At 41.5% G+C, this 16,984-nt stretch overlaps 1 protein-coding gene across 3 annotated transcripts in view; it reads right to left on the bottom strand.

The window, feature by feature from the left end:
* Window positions 1-2,262: 2,262 nt before the first annotated feature.
* Window positions 2,263-16,984, bottom strand: part of hykk.2 (hydroxylysine kinase, tandem duplicate 2) — a 34,994-nt gene continuing 20,272 nt past the window's right edge. For 2 of the 3 annotated variants that reach the window (XM_021611128.3, XM_090235599.1), the window contains 3 exons: window positions 6,245-6,387; window positions 3,969-4,149; window positions 2,263-3,470 (listed from right to left, as the gene is read on the bottom strand). In XM_021611128.3, the coding sequence (XP_021466803.1) occupies window positions 2,998-3,470; window positions 3,969-4,149; window positions 6,245-6,387 (797 nt within the window). In that variant the 3' untranslated portion in view covers window positions 2,263-2,997. Of the gene's footprint in view, window positions 3,471-3,590; window positions 3,682-3,968; window positions 4,150-6,244; window positions 6,388-16,984 lie in introns of all 3 variants that reach the window. The other variant, XM_090235628.1, reaches the window with a different exon arrangement.

The raw sequence follows: 16,984 nt of genomic DNA, 5'->3' as shown, positions 1-16,984 counted from the left end.
ATCCCCACAGTGACTGTACGCACATACACCAACCAGAAGCCATGGATTACAGGCAACATTTGCACTGAGCTAAAGGGTAGAGCTGCCGTGTTCAAGGAGCGGGACTCTTAATACCCTGACTAGGCCACGTGCGTTGCAAAATAAATGCAGGAATCTGTGTTAATCAATTATTACACCCACACTGATCACGTACGTCAACGAGCGTCTGCGATGCCAAGGGCTAAAATAGAAGTAATTCCTATTTCTGATGCAGATCGCGCTGCGAGTCCTGCCTCTCCCATCTCCTCATTGGTTTATAGAAGCAGGTACCCATGTGCCATCTCCTCAATTGGTTATACCCACGTGGATGATTGAAAAACAAACTTTGTTGCCGCTAGTTGTGGTAAAACTATGAACGTTTAGATGCCAATCACCATATAAGTTCAAAGATGAAACAGCCTGGGAGGAGGAGAGGTGACTAAAAACGATTCGGTTGACCATTTTATGTGTGGATTAATTGTCAGAGTAGAGGACCTTGTGCATTTCAGGTAAAATAACAATCCCAGGACAAATTAGCTAGCAACAGCAAGCTAGCTATATATGACAAATTAGCTAGAAAGTGCAAGCTAGCTAGCTAAATTGCCATACATGTTTACTGCTTATTGACCGGTCCCCAAATTAATGTAATTGGTTCAGAGTTTGTTTTGATATTTTAACCTGCGTGTCCTGATCGCATTTGGTGTGGGGGGACAAAATAAATGTATGCACGATGGCGCACGCGCACAGCCGGTTTGGGTTCCGTGTAACCCGGAAGCTTATAAGAAATCCCGCTATGCCCTCCGACGAACAATCAAACAGGCAAAGCATCAATACAGGACTTAGTGACAGTGACACGAGCCTACCAGACAAACTTCTTCTATGCTCGCTTCGAGGCAAACACTGAAACATGCATGAGAGCATCAGCTGTTCCGGACGACTGTGTGATCACGCACTCAACAGTCAATGTGAGTAAGACCTTTAAAAAAGGTCAACATTCACAAGGCGGCAGGGCCAGACAGATTACCAGAACATGTACTCCGAGCATGTGCTGACCAACTGGCAAGTGTCTTCACTGACATTTTCAACCTCTCCCTGTCTGTAATACAAACATGTTTCAAGCAGACCACCATAGTCCCTGTGCCCAAGAACACTAAGGTAACCTGCCTAAATGACTACCGATCCGTAGCACTCACATCTCTAGCCATGAAATGCTTTGAAAGGCTGATCATGGCTCACATCAACACCATTATCCCAGAAACCCTAGGCCCACTCAATTTGCATACCGCGTCAACAGATGTACAGATGATGCAATCTCTATTGCAATCCACACTGTCCTTACACACCTAGGCAAAAGGAACACAAATGAGAATGCTATTCATTGACTACAGATCAACACCATAATGCCATCAGTGCTCATCACTAAGCTAAGGACCCTGGGACTAAACACCTCCCTCTGCAACTGGATCCTGGACGTCCTGACGGGCCGCCCCCAGGTGGTAAGGGTAGGTCACAACATATCCGCCACGCTGATCCTCAACATGGGGGCCCCTCAGGGGTGTGTACCCAGTCCCCTCCTGTACTCCCTGTTCACTCATGTCTGCACGTCTAGGCACGACTCCAACACCATCAATAAGTTTGCTGACGACAACAGTGGTAGGCCTGATCACTGACAATGAGACAGCCTATAGGAAGGGAGGTCAGAGGCCTGACCGTGTGATGCCAGGACAACAATCTCTCCCTCAACGTGATCAGCCACGCTAGTTAGACTGTTCTCTCTGCTATCGCACGGCAAGTGGTACCGGCGCGCCAAGTCGAGGTCCAAAAGGCTTCTTAACAGCTTCTACCCCCAAGCTATAAGACTCCTGAACATCTACCCAGACTATTTGCATTGTTATTTTTTTTACTTAACTGCATTGTTGGTTAAGCGCTTATAAGTAAGCATTTCACTGTAAGGTGAAATTGTATTTGGTGCCTGTGACAATTAAAATTAGACTTGATTTATTGAAAAAGTATTGAAAACAGGGGTGCCAATAATTTTTACCCCTAGATTTTGTTTGAACTAAATCTGTTTCTCTGAGCAATTGTCTTAGTAAAAAATACGAGTTTTTTTTTTTTGCATGTAATATTCGTTCAGTATTTGTATGTTTTTTGCTCATCTTTATCAAGGGTGCCAATAATTTCAGACATGCCTGTATATCCCCACTGCTTGATATATCCAGTTTCATAAAATAAATACTTTGAAAGTTTCTTAATTTCACAGATTTGTAGGTTTATTATGCAACGGAATTAGATGAATCTTACAAAATATGATTTTAACAAACGATCATGGTACATCAATGACTCCTTTACACAGGGCACTTCAGTTAAATGTAAGTCATAGCTGCTGAATTGCTTATTTTGTAAAGTGAGTTACACTGCTACAGCTGATTCAGAGTAACTAAGCACCTCAAATCATCCGACCTACTCATTTGAATAATCATATGGCCTTCATCCCAACAGACATTATCCACAGTATGACAATGTCAACATGCCGTTTTGAAAAGAGCACAAATTCCGTGCGGGGGGAGGGGGGGGGGGGCCAAATCTGAGACTGACCAAGATTCAAAACCGTTTTAGAACAGGATTTGGGTCAGATTTTCCTCAGGTCACACTGCCAGACTGATGGAATTATGTTAATAAGTTTAAATGAGTTTACCTTTTATCAGATGGTCGGTCTGCTAAAAGGTTAGACTCAGCAATATGAAATTATCATGCAGAACAGGATGACAACCAACTATTAGCTTGAGGCACGCCACACTTTTTAATGATTTCATATTGCTGAGTGTACCTTTTAATACTTAAAAAGGTGCACCTGCAGACTCCGCATGGATTCAAAATCATTGGATTGGTGAAAGCACTGGCTGAAGGGAAAATAAATCGGGACACAGCCTATGAAAAGAAAGTGGTCCCTGAAATATCCTTCAAGAGAGACTGCTTCCCTTAAACCTCTTGGGCTTGAGGACCATTGGGCCACTCTTTGCCAGGATACTGGGCGGCATTCTGAAACCACCTCCTCTCCACCACCTCCTTGCCCAGTTCCCAAAGTCGGCAAAGATGGCGGGTGCCCGTCTTGGTGGTGATCATGAGGTAATCTTTGTTCTCCGGGTGCTGCACCACAGTGTGGCGGGCAACAACCAGGGACTGGCAGAAGCGACAGAGCACCAGCAGGTAGAGTGCGTCCCTCTCGGCTTCGTTGAGGGGAATAACACTCTCCCAGCCGGCTAGCACGTCTCTTGCCACATCCAGAGGTGTGGGGTTCTCGATCATCATGTACATGATGGTGATGGCCAGCTCGAACACGTAGTAGCCGCTGCTCATGTCCCCAAAGTCCAGGATGCCAGAGATTTTGTAGGCGGTTGAATCGTCTGGTTGCACCAAGATGTTGTGGTCATTGAAGTCACCATGGTTGATGCCTACAGAGACAAATGCACATTTACTTGACATATCAAACATTACACGCGCAATAGTACCAGACGTTTGCTCAAATAGTAATTAAAATCGTTCAAATGTTTTGAGCGTTTGCGTGAGTCTACCTAGAGTACCAAATGGGCGTGGTTTGTACTTTGTTGGCCTATTCCATTGGTTCCATTGCACTGAGTAAACTCAATAATGCCCAGTGAAAGTCTGAAAGAAAACCAATATTATTTGACCCCAGGTCTGATTTCACCGCTCAGTTTTAAACCATTACATTCTCCACCTGCATCAGTACCTGACCTGTCAATCATTACAACAGACTGGTTACATTGTTAAATTTAAAGGTCATATTCATTGTGGCATGCAAATGGAAAACAAAAAAATGTGCCTCTCTTGATGAACTAGTCCACACTGTTCCAGTCTGTTTTCTTCCATTTGAAGCAGGTCTATCAAAAGAGAGAGCTCTGACAGAACAGCTGGTGAAGGGAGAGACTCACACTTGCGGAAGGAGCCGAGTTTGGGCTGAACACAAGTCTTGTATAGTTGGATGACTGACTTGACCACCTGCTGTACAGGATCTCCGTCCATTAGATGGAGGTACGGCTCCAGCAGAGGGATGTTGGACAGACTCCAGATGAACTTCTCCCTCTGTAGTACATGGAGTTGAGGATGCTCCATCTATGAAAACAGACTCATCAACCGGGAACTGAGTTAACTACTGTCGATCAGATTATTTTTCAGACATTTTTAATTTTTTTAAACATGCCGTTGTACAGCTATGAGCAATTATGTATTTTGTTTTTTAATTAACTAAATATATATAATAAATATATTAATTAAATATTTGTTTGCCAATCAATCGTTATATATATATACATATATACATATATACACATATATATTTATATATATATATATATACCAAAAGTCCTTGAAATCATCTGATCACGCATAGCAGTGGGTCATAGAGCATGCAGGGAAATGGGGGTAAAATCATGACAGTATTTTGTTAGGTCGACATTTAGAGGTGCGTTCAAAGCTCACATTCAAAGACCAACAATCCAGCATATAAAAAAACATTTTAATACGGCCTTCAGTATTACTCTATGTCCAATGCATATTTCAATCCATTGTGACGATTTCAAATTGACAGAACACATTTTCTTGCTCTCTATATAGGAGAAATGTATTCACTCACACGGAATAAGCATCAACCTCCTAGAATAGTATGTGTTGTGATGGTTTTTCAACCGCTTACAAAAACACTGCTCATTTTGTTTGGCCTGAGCCAAACCTAACAAACATTTAAAAAAAAATACACTTTACTGGCTTCATTCTTTACTTGAAATGTGAATATGACACGTGCTTCTACACCTGCATTGCTTGCTGTTTGGGGTTTTAGGCTGGGTTTCTGTACAGCACTTTGAGATATCAGCTGATATACGAAGGGCTATATAAATACATTTGATTTTACACTGAGACACTCATAAAAAAGTGTTTTGATGATACTACAATACTCAAAGGGGGTCGTGCAGTGCTCCATTTGTAAAAAATAATAATAATAATATTAATAATAATAATAATGTAAAAAAAAAAAAGATTGGGAGGTGGGAACAAAAAGTGACCTGGTGGTCTCGGAGGTACCGGAATGCATGAAAAAATAAAATAACTTTTAAAATTAAGCATTACATGCATATCTTTATTTATTATTATTATTTATCATTACATGCATATCTTTATTTATTATTATTATTATTATTATTTATCATTACATAAATATCTTTATTTAATATTATTATTATTATTATTATTATTTATCATTACATGCATATCTTTATTATTTATTAATTTATCTATCATTACATGCATTTGTACCGTCGCGCTTACAGAAGTTGCACACCCACGGGGAACAATTTTAGTAGCCTAGGGTCTGGGAAAAATGTGGTTTTATATAAAAACATTTCATGTATCATTTTACATGAGTGGAGACTGGCAGAATCTTTTTTATTTTTATTTTTTTAAACACTGCACAAATGATCGAAATGACAGGCTACTGACAAACAGATCAATAAAAAAAACGACCTTGTCTTGAATCCATCAATAACCTAGGCCTAGGTCTGTGGAGAGACATATTGTACAGTACGCAGAGACAATTGTAGTCCCAAAAAAGCTTTCCAGTTTCACTGACTCACCCACTTATGCACAGCTCACTCACCAGCGATGGCCTCGCTCTCATACCCAAAGCCTCTCTCTCTCTCGTTTAACTTTGTAAAACATTACTGTTCGTGTTATAGGCCTATCTGGAAGTTGATACAATATATGTCGTATCCTACAGTTGACAGATTAGAGTCTTCTCTTTTCAGCAGAAGCCATTTGCTTTTCAACCTGTGTTTGATTGTAGTTGAAATATTTCAAAAAGGCTTGTTTTGTCTGCTTTTCACTGACAGATTGGCCGCACGTTCCCGACCGTAGGATATGAATTGTTTGGGCTACACACTGGACTACAGGACAGCTTTTCTCTCTCTCTCTCACCACAGCAACGGCCACATAGTAGGTCTATATAGGGTACAATGTTGCACAAACCATAAGGCCAGACATCGCAAACAGTGAAAATATTTTGACGTCACGGGACATCATTTAATTGAGGTGTTATGTCTTACCCTCTTCAAGTTAAAATGTTGCCAACCGAACTGTATGCACTTTAAATAGAAACATTTGCAAACATTAGCCTACTTGAAAGCACCTCAGGCAGACTAATTGAAGATAATCATACTTCCTGCAGGACTGTGTCCATCTTGGCGGCCATTTTGCCAGCTTCATACAGGATCTGTGGAGAGCAGGGTACTTTGGCGATGGTGGTCCCCGGTAAATAGGTCAGCAGTCTCACCAGGTACTTCTGCATGCCAAAGCCGCAGTCTACCAGGGAAAAATAAAACAAATAGTAATTGGAAGATATCTGCAACCCTCTGGGGGAAATTGGAATATAAGCTCATCCTGTTTCACCACCTCCTTGTCAACAAAGATCAAATTAAATCTGCCTCTAGATGCTTGGCAATGTAGATTTAAAAAAGCAGCTCTGACTGTTAACTAACGTTAACCTAGCCAGAGGTAATAATTAGAGGTCGACCGATTATGATTTTTCAACGCCGATACCGATACCTATTATTGGAGGACCAAAAAAGCCGATTCCGATTAAATCGGACGATTTTTATTTTTAAATGTATTTGTAATAATGACAATTACAACAATACTGAATGAACACTTATTTTAACTTAATATAATACATCAATAAAATCTATTTAGCCTCAAGTCAATAATGAAACATGTTCAATTTGGTTTAAATAATGCAAAAACAAAGTGTTGGAGAAGAAAGTAAAAGTGCAATATGTGCCATGTAAAACATGTGCCATGTAAGAAAGCTAACGTTTAAGTTCCTTGCTCAAAACATGAGAACATATGAAAGCTGGTGGTTCCTTTTAACATGAGTCTTCAATATTCCCAGGTAAGAAGTTTTAGGTTGTAGTTATTATAGGACTATTTCCCTCTATACCATTTGTATTTAATTAACCGTTGACTATTGGATGTTCTTATAGGTACTTTAGTATTGCCAGTGTAACAGTATAGCTTCCGTCCCTCTCCTCGCTCCTCCCCGGGCTCGAACCAGCAACAACGACAACAGCCACCACATCGAAGCAGCGTTACCCATGCAGAGCAAGGGAAACAAACACCCCAAGGCTCAGAGCGAGTAGCTATCGCTAACTAGCCAGCCATTTCACTTCGGTTACACCAGCCTCATCTCGGGAGTTGATCGGCTTGATGTCATAAACAGCGCAATGCTTGACGCACAACGGAGAGCTGCTGGCAAAACGCACGAGTGCGCTGTTTGAATGAATGTTTACGCGCCTGCTTCTGCCTACCTCCGCTCATTCAGATACTTAAATACTTGTATGCTCAGTCAGATTATAATCAACGCAGGACACACTAGATAATATCTAGTATTATCATCAACCATGTGTAGTTAACTAGTGATTATGATTGATTGTTTTTTATAAGATAAGTTTAATGCTAGCTAGCAACTTACCTTGGCTTACTGCATTTGCGTAACAGGAAGTCTCCTTGTGGAGTGCAAGGAGAGAGAGGCAGGTCGTTATTGCGTTGGACTAGTTAACTGTAAGGTTGCAAGTTTGGATCCCCGAGCTGACAAGGTGAAAATCTGTCGTTCTGCCCCTGAACGAGGCAGTTAACCCCACCGTTTCTAGGCCGTCATTGAAAATAAGAATGTGTTATTAACTGACTTGCCAAGTCAAATACAGATTAAATAAAAGGTGTAAACAATTACAATTTTAAAAATTGAAAAAAAAAATTGCCGTCCAGAAATACCGATTTCCGATTGTTATGAAAACTTGAAATCGGCCCTAATTAATCGTCCAACCTCTAGTAATAATACTCAGACTCCTCAACATTAAAATGCAGTGTAACTGGTATGATTTCAGTTTGACCTCTTATTGAAGGTTTCCCCAGGTCTGATTCTCTAGTGATGCAGTATTGAAGGTTTCCCCAGGTCTGATTCTCTAGTGCTGCAGTATTGAAGGTTTCCCCCAGGTCTGATTCTCTAGTGCTGCTGTATTGAAGGTTTCCCCAGGTCTGATTCTCTAGTGATGCAGTATTGAAGGTTTCCCCAGGTCTGATTCTCTAGTGCTGCAGTATTGAAGGTTTCCCCCTCAGGTCTGATTCTCTAGTGCTGCTGTATTGAAGGTTTCCCCAGGTCTGATTCTCTAGTGCTGCAGTATTGAAGGTTTCCCCAGGTCTGATTCTCTAGTGCTGCAGTATTGAAGGTTTCCCCAGGTCTGATTCTCTAGTGCTGCTGTATTGAAGGTTTCCCCAGGTCTGATTCTCTAGTGATGCAGTATTGAAGGTTTCCCCAGGTCTGATTCTCTAGTGATGCAGTATTGAAGGTTTCCCCCTCAGGTCTGATTCTCTAGTGCTGCAGTATTGAAGGTTTCCCCCAGGTCTGATTCTCTAGTGATGCAGTATTGAAGGTTTCCCCCTCAGGTCTGATTCTCTAGTGATGCAGTATTGAAGGTTTCCCCCTCAGGTCTGATTCTCTAGTGCTGCTGTATTGAAGGTTTCCCCCAGGTCTGATTCTCTAGTGATGCAGTATTGAAGGTTTCCCCCAGGTCTGATTCTCTAGTGCTGCAGTATTGAAGGTTTCCCCCAGGTCTGATTCTCTAGTGATGCAGTATTGAAGGTTTCCCCCAGGTCTGATTCTCTAGTGATGCAGTATTGAAGGTTTCCCCCAGGTCTGATTCTCTAGTGCTGCTGTATTGAAGGTTTCCCCAGGTCTGATTCTCTAGTGCTGCAGTATTGAAGGTTTCCCCCAGGTCTGATTCTCTAGTGATGCAGTATTAAAGGTTTCCCCCTCAGGTCTGATTCTCTAGTGATGCAGTATTGAAGGTTTCCCCCTCAGGTCTGATTCTCTAGTGATGCAGTATTGAAGGTTTCCCCCTCAGGTCTGATTCTCTAGTGATGCAGTATTGAAGGTTTCCCCCTCAGGTCTGATTCTCTAGTGCCGCAGTATTGAAGGTTTCCCCAGGTCTGATTCTCTAGTGCTGCAGTATTGAAGGTTTCCCCAGGTCTGATTCTCTAGTGCTGCAGTATTGAAGGTTTCCCCAGGTCTGATTCTCTAGTGATGCAGTATTGAAGGTTTCCCCAGGTCTGATTCTCTAGTGCTGCAGTATTGAAGGTTTCCCCAGGTCTGATTCTCTAGTGCCGCAGTATTGAAGGTTTCCCCCTCAGGTCTGATTCTCTAGTGATGCAGTATTGAAGGTTTCCCCAGTTCTGATTCTCTAGTGCCGCAGTATTGAAGGTTTCCCCCTCAGGTCTGATTCTCTAGTCATGCAGTATTGAAGGTTTCCCCCTCAGGTCTGATTCTCTAGTCATGCAGTATTGTTATTCATATTTCCAGACACTGAATGTAACTTTTACACCAGGCGAAAAAAACTCTAATTGCTGGACGGCCAAGTGTCTGTATGCAAGTTTTCACTCCTCCCTTATTCTTGAAAGATCAATTAGGGTCACTGATTAGTTATGAACTACCCTAACCTGGTTGTCTGGGTCTTAAATTGGACAAATTCACAGGATATAAAGCAGACACGATTACAAGCATACCCCTAACATGATGCAGCCACCACTATGCTTGAAAATATGGAGTGGTACTCAGTAATGTGTTGGATTTGGCCACAAACATAACACTTTGAATTCAGGACAAAAAGTGAATTGTTTTGCCACACTTCTTGCAGTATTACTTTAGTGCCTTGTTGCGAACAGGATGCATGTTGTGGAAAAATGGCATTCTCTACAGGTTTCCTTCTTTCCCCTATGTCATTTAGGTTAGTATTGTGGAGTAACTATAATGTTGTTGATCCATCCTCAGTTCTCTCCTATCACAGACATTAAATTCAGTAACTGTTTTAAAGTCGGCATTGGCCTCATGGTGAAATCCCTGAGCGGTTTCCTTCCTCTCCGGCAACTGAGTTAGGAAGGACGCGTGTATCTTTGAGTGACTGGGTGTATTGATACACCCTGCAAAGTGTAATTAATAATTTCACCATGCTCAAAGGGATGTGTAATGTCTGCTTTAAAAAAATAAATAAAAATAGGTGTCCTTTGCGAAGCATTGGTCTTTGTGTTTGAAATTCACTGCTCGACTATGGGACTTCAAAACATAATTTTATGTGTGGGGTACAGAGATGAGGTAGTAATTTAAAAATAATGTTAAAACTATTATTGCACACAGAGTGAGTCCATGTAAACTACGTGACTTAAGCACATTTTTACTCAACTTATTTTGCTTGCCGTAACAAACGTGTTGAATATTCAAAATGACTCAAGAGATTTCAGCTTTTCATTAATTAGTAAACATTTCAAAAAACATTATTCCACTTTGATGGGGTAGTGTGTGTAGGCTAGTGACAAAAATATAGAAATGTAATACATTTTAAATTCAGGCTGTAAAAACTAATTGTGGAAAAGGTCAATGCAATATATACAGTACTAGTCAAAAGTTTGGACACACCTACTCATAAGGGTTTCTTTATTTTTTTACTATTTTCGACATTGTAAAATAATAGAAGACATCAAAACTATTGTTGGAATCGGCTAAACTTTGAACATTGAGATATGAAATAAATGATAGGAAAGCAGCAGAAACAAAGGAGTAAAAGAGACAGGGTTTTATGTCAGAAGTTAAGGGTTCTCTGAAGAAAGACAGGAGGCTTTGGAATGTGTTGGGTGGACGAGAGGAGAGCAACGTGTTGATATAGGGAAGACAGATGCACATCTGTGGATTAGGTGGAGGGGTTGAGGTCAGGAGGTGAGGACAGATTCACTTAAGGGAGTAATAAGGGTTTGGTATCCTGTTACCATTTTCCTGTTGAACCATAAGATGTAAGGATTGGAGAGAAGCAGGAGTGTCTTAAGTGGGATGTTTATAACTGTGATGGTGAGAAATGTTTTGCTGTATTAAATTACAGCTGTACAGAGCCTTTGGGAAGAATTAAACTTGGTTAAAGCTTCTCTAGTGTCCGTTGGTTATTTACTCTGAAATATAAAGAACCTAACAGATGGCGAGCCAGCCAGGAGTTCACCACGAATTATAGTCAAACCAAAGAGTCCAGATCAGTGGAGCAGAGCTGGCAACAAACAATGTAGGTTTGTTCCTATATCGGTTTCCACTCATTTTGACATCTTGGGGAGATGAGAATCGTTGGCTGAACTAATTATGGGATACGAAGAGCCAAAGTTGAATTCTATAGGTCCATTGTGTAACGACCAGTCATAGCTTTATAGTAAATGGTAAGGCCCGGAAAGTAAACTCATACAGGCTGGTACCTGTAGGGTAAGTCCTACTAGTACTATAAAGTCAATAGTAAATCCCAGTGGGTTAATACCTGTGATTACTATTAATATAGGGGGAGTCCCAGAAGGTGAACCTGCGAAGGGTAAGTCCTAGGAGGTAAATCCGGCGGGATTGGTTCCTTACATAAAAACTATAACGGGGTGAGAGTCTAGTTGTAGTAGCCATAAAAGTGTGAATGGGAGGTTAGTTGTGTTCCCTGTTGGGGTGGTGAACCATGGCAGATTATGTGGAAATAAGAAGACAAGTGTGAATAATTTTGGTGGCGTGTGTTATCAATAATAGCGATATGGGTGGAGATACGGCACCAAGCCATTAAATAAATCCGTATTCTCCAGTAATAAATTCACAGACGCTATGGTATCGGTTCTAATACATGGTGTTATTAAGTGCCGTCACCAATGAATTATTATCCGGGAGAAGTGTGCAGTGCCATCTTAGAAAATAGTTAATAGAAGTGTATTATAGAGTGTTTAGGGAATAACTATTGATATGGCGACAAACAGACCTGTTTCTCCCTGTAATATAGACCTAGCAGAGTTGAATAAAGCCATGGAGGTGCTAAAAGAAGAGCATTCTACCAATGCGGCTGGAATATGGGAAGAATTTAGCATATTAGATTTTAAAAAATGAACATTTTCCTGCTGACAGGGAATTCAAATCAATTATTATTTTTTTAAATACAGGTGAGGCAATTATGACTTGGCATAAAAACAGAAACAGCTCCATATACCAGCATTTTGATGTCAGCATTCTATCAACAGCAAATGCATAACGCTAAACCCAGAATGAGTAACACCAGTACACCGCTACAGAGGGACTGGGAGTGCATTGATAGAATTTGCATTTCTGTTTTGATGGCTGGTTTTAACCCTGACGATGTTTTGAGAGTGGAATATGACTCCACTCACCTCGCAGACGTGCGAGGGGTTAATAAGAGCCATGGAGAACATCATTAACTATAGTTTCAATGGCAGAGAATAGACTTAAGAAGCATAGCGAAAACACGTCAAAGCGTAAGGATATGGTCCCACATGTAAAAACGGGGAGCTATCGGCATTGGAAGCCTGAGTGTAAAGGTGACACTGGAACCTAGTGCATTAGCAAGAAATGCAGCTATACAAGAGTTTGCATCTTTTTCAACTTATCGTTTTCAGATTAGCACCTTCATCTAGCGTGTATAGTCTGTTCAATCGATAAGTGGTTCATAGGGATTATAGTTTCTATGTGATGGAGGACAAGACGTATGAGGTCACATTTTACCGAACTTTTAGTAGAGTACCGATGGGATTTACACAAAGTCCCACTTGGTATCATTTTGCATTGAAACAATTGTTAAAAGATGCAGTCTATCACAGTGCCATCCGTTTTGTCACCAAAGCCCCATATACTACCCACCACTGCGACCTGTACGCTCTTGTTGGCTGGCCCTCGCTTTATATTCATCACCAAACTCAATGGCTCCAGGTTATCTACAAGACCCTGCTAGGTAAAGTCCCGCCTTATGTCAGCTCGCTGGTCACCATAGCAGCACCCACCCATAGCACGCGCTCCAGCAAGTGTATTTCACTGGTCACCCCCAGGGCCAATTCCTCCTTTGGCCGCCTCTTGTTCCAGTTCTCTGCTGCCAATGACTGGAACGAACTACAAAGATCTCTGAAACTGCAAACACTTATCCCTCACTAGCTTTAAGCACAAACTGTCAGAGCAGCTCACAGATCACTGCATATAGCCCATCTATAAATAGCCCAAACAACTACCTCATCCCCTACTGTATTTATTTAGCTCCCTTGCACATTCATCTACTGCAAATCTACCATTCCAGTGTTTTTAATTGCTATACCGTAGTTACGTTGCCACCGTGGCCTTTTTATTGCCTTTACCTCCCTTATCGCACCCCATTTGCTCACATTGTATATATAGACTTGTTTTTGTACTGTATGTTTTTTTTACTTCATGTGTAACTCTGTGTTGTATGTGTCGAACGGCTTTGCTTTATCTTGGTCGCAGTCGTAAATGAGAACTTGTTCAACTTGCCTACCTGGTTAAACAAAGTTAAAATAAATAGGGTGTCAATGGTAGGTTCTGTGTTGGTACAATACGTGGATGATTTGTTATTAGCGTCAAAAGATGAAGAAACTCATGCGAGACCTCACCACATTTGTAGACTATTTGGCGGAACAGGGTCATATAGCGAGCACAACTAGCAAAGCAAGAAGTAACATTTGGCATTTTTTATTTCTAAGAGCGAGATACACATTACCCGGGATCGGGTAGAAACCATGAAGTGTTTGGCACAGCCAAAACACTCCTCGCACGCTCAGGAAAACTTTAGGAGTTTTCAATTTTGTTAGACATTTTATTTAGTCATTCTCTGAAATTGCTGAGACACTTCCAGAGTTGACGGAAGGGGGGGGGGGATCCAAAACCTAGGCCTGATTTGTAAGAGACAGCACTGGAATGGGGGAAAGTATTGTATACAGATGGTTCTAGTTACATGACCACAGAAGGGAACAGAGTAACGGGGTACACTGTGTGGTATGCATTTGGAGTAGTTCATGATTTGGGTACATTGTGGTCACATCGGGGCATGTTTTAACAGCAATAGAAACACCAGTAAAATAAATGGTCTGGAGGTAGAGACATGATTAGAAGCATGTCAGTTACCCATTAAATTAGCAGTGGTGAAATGTGAAGCTCATACTAGTCGTACAGTTATAAAAAAATATATTTGTTTTAATCGCCATAGGTAATCGTAAAGCAGACGAAATGGCTAAGGCAGCTGCCTTGGTGAGAGAAAGTGTTAGAGAACCACATGTAAATATTGCGGATCCCAAACGGTTTTAAAAACGGCTCTATCCACCGGATGTGTACCAAACTCACTAAAAGTGGCAGTAATAAAGCCTCTCTTGAAAAAGCCTAGTGACCATGTCCCCCGTGCATCCCGCAAAGGCGGAGGTGTTGCTAACATTTACGATAGCAAATTTCAATTTACAAGAAAAAATATATATATTTTGAGCTTCTAGTCATGAAATCTATGCAGCTTACTCAATCACTTTTTATAGCTAATGTTTACAGGCCTCCTGGGCCATACACTGCGTTCCTCACTGAGTTCCCCGAATTCCTATCGGACCTTGTAGTCATAGCAGATAATATTCTAATTTTTGGTGATTTTAATATTCACATGGAAAAGTCCACAGACCCACTCCAAAAGGCTTTCGGAGCCATCATCAACTCAGTGGGTTTTGTCCAACATGTCTCTGGACCTACTCACTGTCACAGTCATACTGTGGACCTAGTTTTGTCCCATGGACTAAATGTTGTGGATCTTAATATTTTTCTTCATAATCCTGGACTATTAGACCACCATTTTATTACGTTTGCAATCGCAACAAATAACCTGCTCAGACCCCAACAAAGGAGCCTCAAAAGTCATGCTATAAATTCTCAGACAACAGAAAGATTCCTTGATGCCCTTCCAGACTCCCTCTGCCTACCCAAGGACGTCAGAGGACAAAAATCAGTTAACCACCTAACTGAGGAACTCAATTTAACCTTGCGCAATACCCTAGATGCAGTCGCACCCCTAAAAACATGTCATAAGAGACTAGGTCCCTGGTATACAGAAAATACCCGAGCTCTGAAGCAAGCTTCCAGAAAATTGGAACGGAAATGGCGCCACACCAAACTGGAAGTCTTCCGACTAGCTTGGAAAGACAGTACCGTGCAGTATCGAAGAGCCTTCACTGCTGCTCGATCATCCTATTTTTCCAACTTAATTGAGGAAAATAAGAACAAGCCGAAATTTATTTTTGATACTGTCGAAAAGCTAACTAAAACGCTGCATTCCCCAAGAGAGGATGGCTTTCACATCAGCAGTAATAAATTCATAAACTTCTTTGAGGACAAGATCATGATCATTAGAAAACAAATTACGGACTCTTTAAATCTGCGTATTCCTCCAAAGCTCAGTTGTCCTGAGTCTCCACAACTCTGCCAGGACCTAGGATCAAGAGACACACTCAAGTGTTTTAGTACTATATCTCTTGACACAATGATGAAAATAATCATGGCCTCTAAATCTTCAAGCTGCATACTGGATGGACCCTATTCCAACTAAACTACTGAAAGAGCTGCTTCCTGTGCTTGGCCCTCCTATGTTGACCATAATAAATGGCTCTCTATCCACCGGATGTGTACCAAACTCACTAAAAGTGGCAGTAATAAAGCCTCTTGAAAAAGCCAAACCTTGACCCGGAAAATATAAAAAAACGAATTGGCTATCGAATCTTCCATTCCTCTCAAATTTTTGAAAAAGCTGTTGCGCAGCAACTCACTGCCTTCCTGAAGACAAACAATGTATACGAAATGATTCAGTCTGGTTTTAGACCCCATCATAGCACTGAGACTGCACCTGTGAAGGTGGTAAATTACCTTTTAATGGCGTCAGACCGAGTCTCTGCATCTGTCCTCGTGCTCCGAGACCGTCGTGCTGCTTTTGATACCATTGATCACCACATTCTATTGGGGAACTCAGTGAGGAGAGATTGGAAACACAATCTTGTCTACACGGACAAGTTCTGGCCTGGTTTAGATCTTATCTGTCGGAAAGATATCAGTTTGTCTCTGTGAATGGATTGTCCTCTGACAAATCAACTGTACATTTCGGTGTTCCTCAAGGTTCCGTTTTAGGACCACTATTGTTTTCACCATACATTTTACCTCTTGGGGATGTCATTCGAAAACGTAATGTCAACTTTCACTGCTATGCGGATGACACATTTCAATGAAACATGGTGAAGCCCCAAAATTTCCCTCGCTAGAAGCTTGTGTTTCAGACATAAGTGTCACAGGCCGGCTCATAGCCTGTGGCAAAAATGAGGGGACGCGAACAACAGGTATGGGCCAATTAAAAAATGTTCTTTATTATAAACAAACTATTAACTTTAAACTAAGAGAAAGGTATGAGGTGTGGAAGTATCATAATGTAAGGTGTATGTAAAGTGCATGGATGTGTGAATCTGTGTGTGTGAATGACTGAGTGAAAACTATGCAAAACTACAAAATGGGTTCATACCTGGAGGAGCAGAGAGAGAAGTGATTAGTGACAGTTTAAATACTTAGAGCCCAGGTGACTCCAATCACTGGTGATTCCAATCACTAACGACCCTCTGCCTGCAGGAGGAACCGCCCCTGCACTGCAGAGGAGCCGTGACCCCCCCGCCCCCCCCTTAAAATGAGGGTCCCACCCTCAACCCAACTTCCTCCAACATATTCAAAACAATTCAAATTACCCATACCAGTCCCGGCTCCTAGTAGTAGCCCCGTGTCCCCCAAATGACTGTCCACCCCTCAAACTCGGCAGCCCTGGTACCTGGGGAGCAATTTAAGAGGAAAGAGGCGCAGACAGCCCGTAGGGGTCAGCAGAGAGAAGATAAACTAGGTTAAAGGAGTACGGGACAGAGCAGAAAAACAAGTGGGTTGTGGTCAGTGAACACAGTTAAAGGGGTCAAACCAGAACCAGACCTCGAAGTGCTGTAAAGCCCAAATGAGACCTAAAGCCTCTTTTTCAATTACAGAATAGTTTGATACTTATTA

Source organism: Oncorhynchus mykiss, chromosome 1 (genome assembly GCF_057628025.1).
Source record: "Oncorhynchus mykiss isolate SJ-2025 chromosome 1, ASM5762802v1, whole genome shotgun sequence".
Lineage (NCBI taxonomy): Eukaryota > Metazoa > Chordata > Actinopteri > Salmoniformes > Salmonidae > Oncorhynchus > Oncorhynchus mykiss.
The sequence above is the reverse complement of the archived record's forward strand: the minus strand, read 5'-3'. Positions and strand labels throughout refer to the sequence as shown.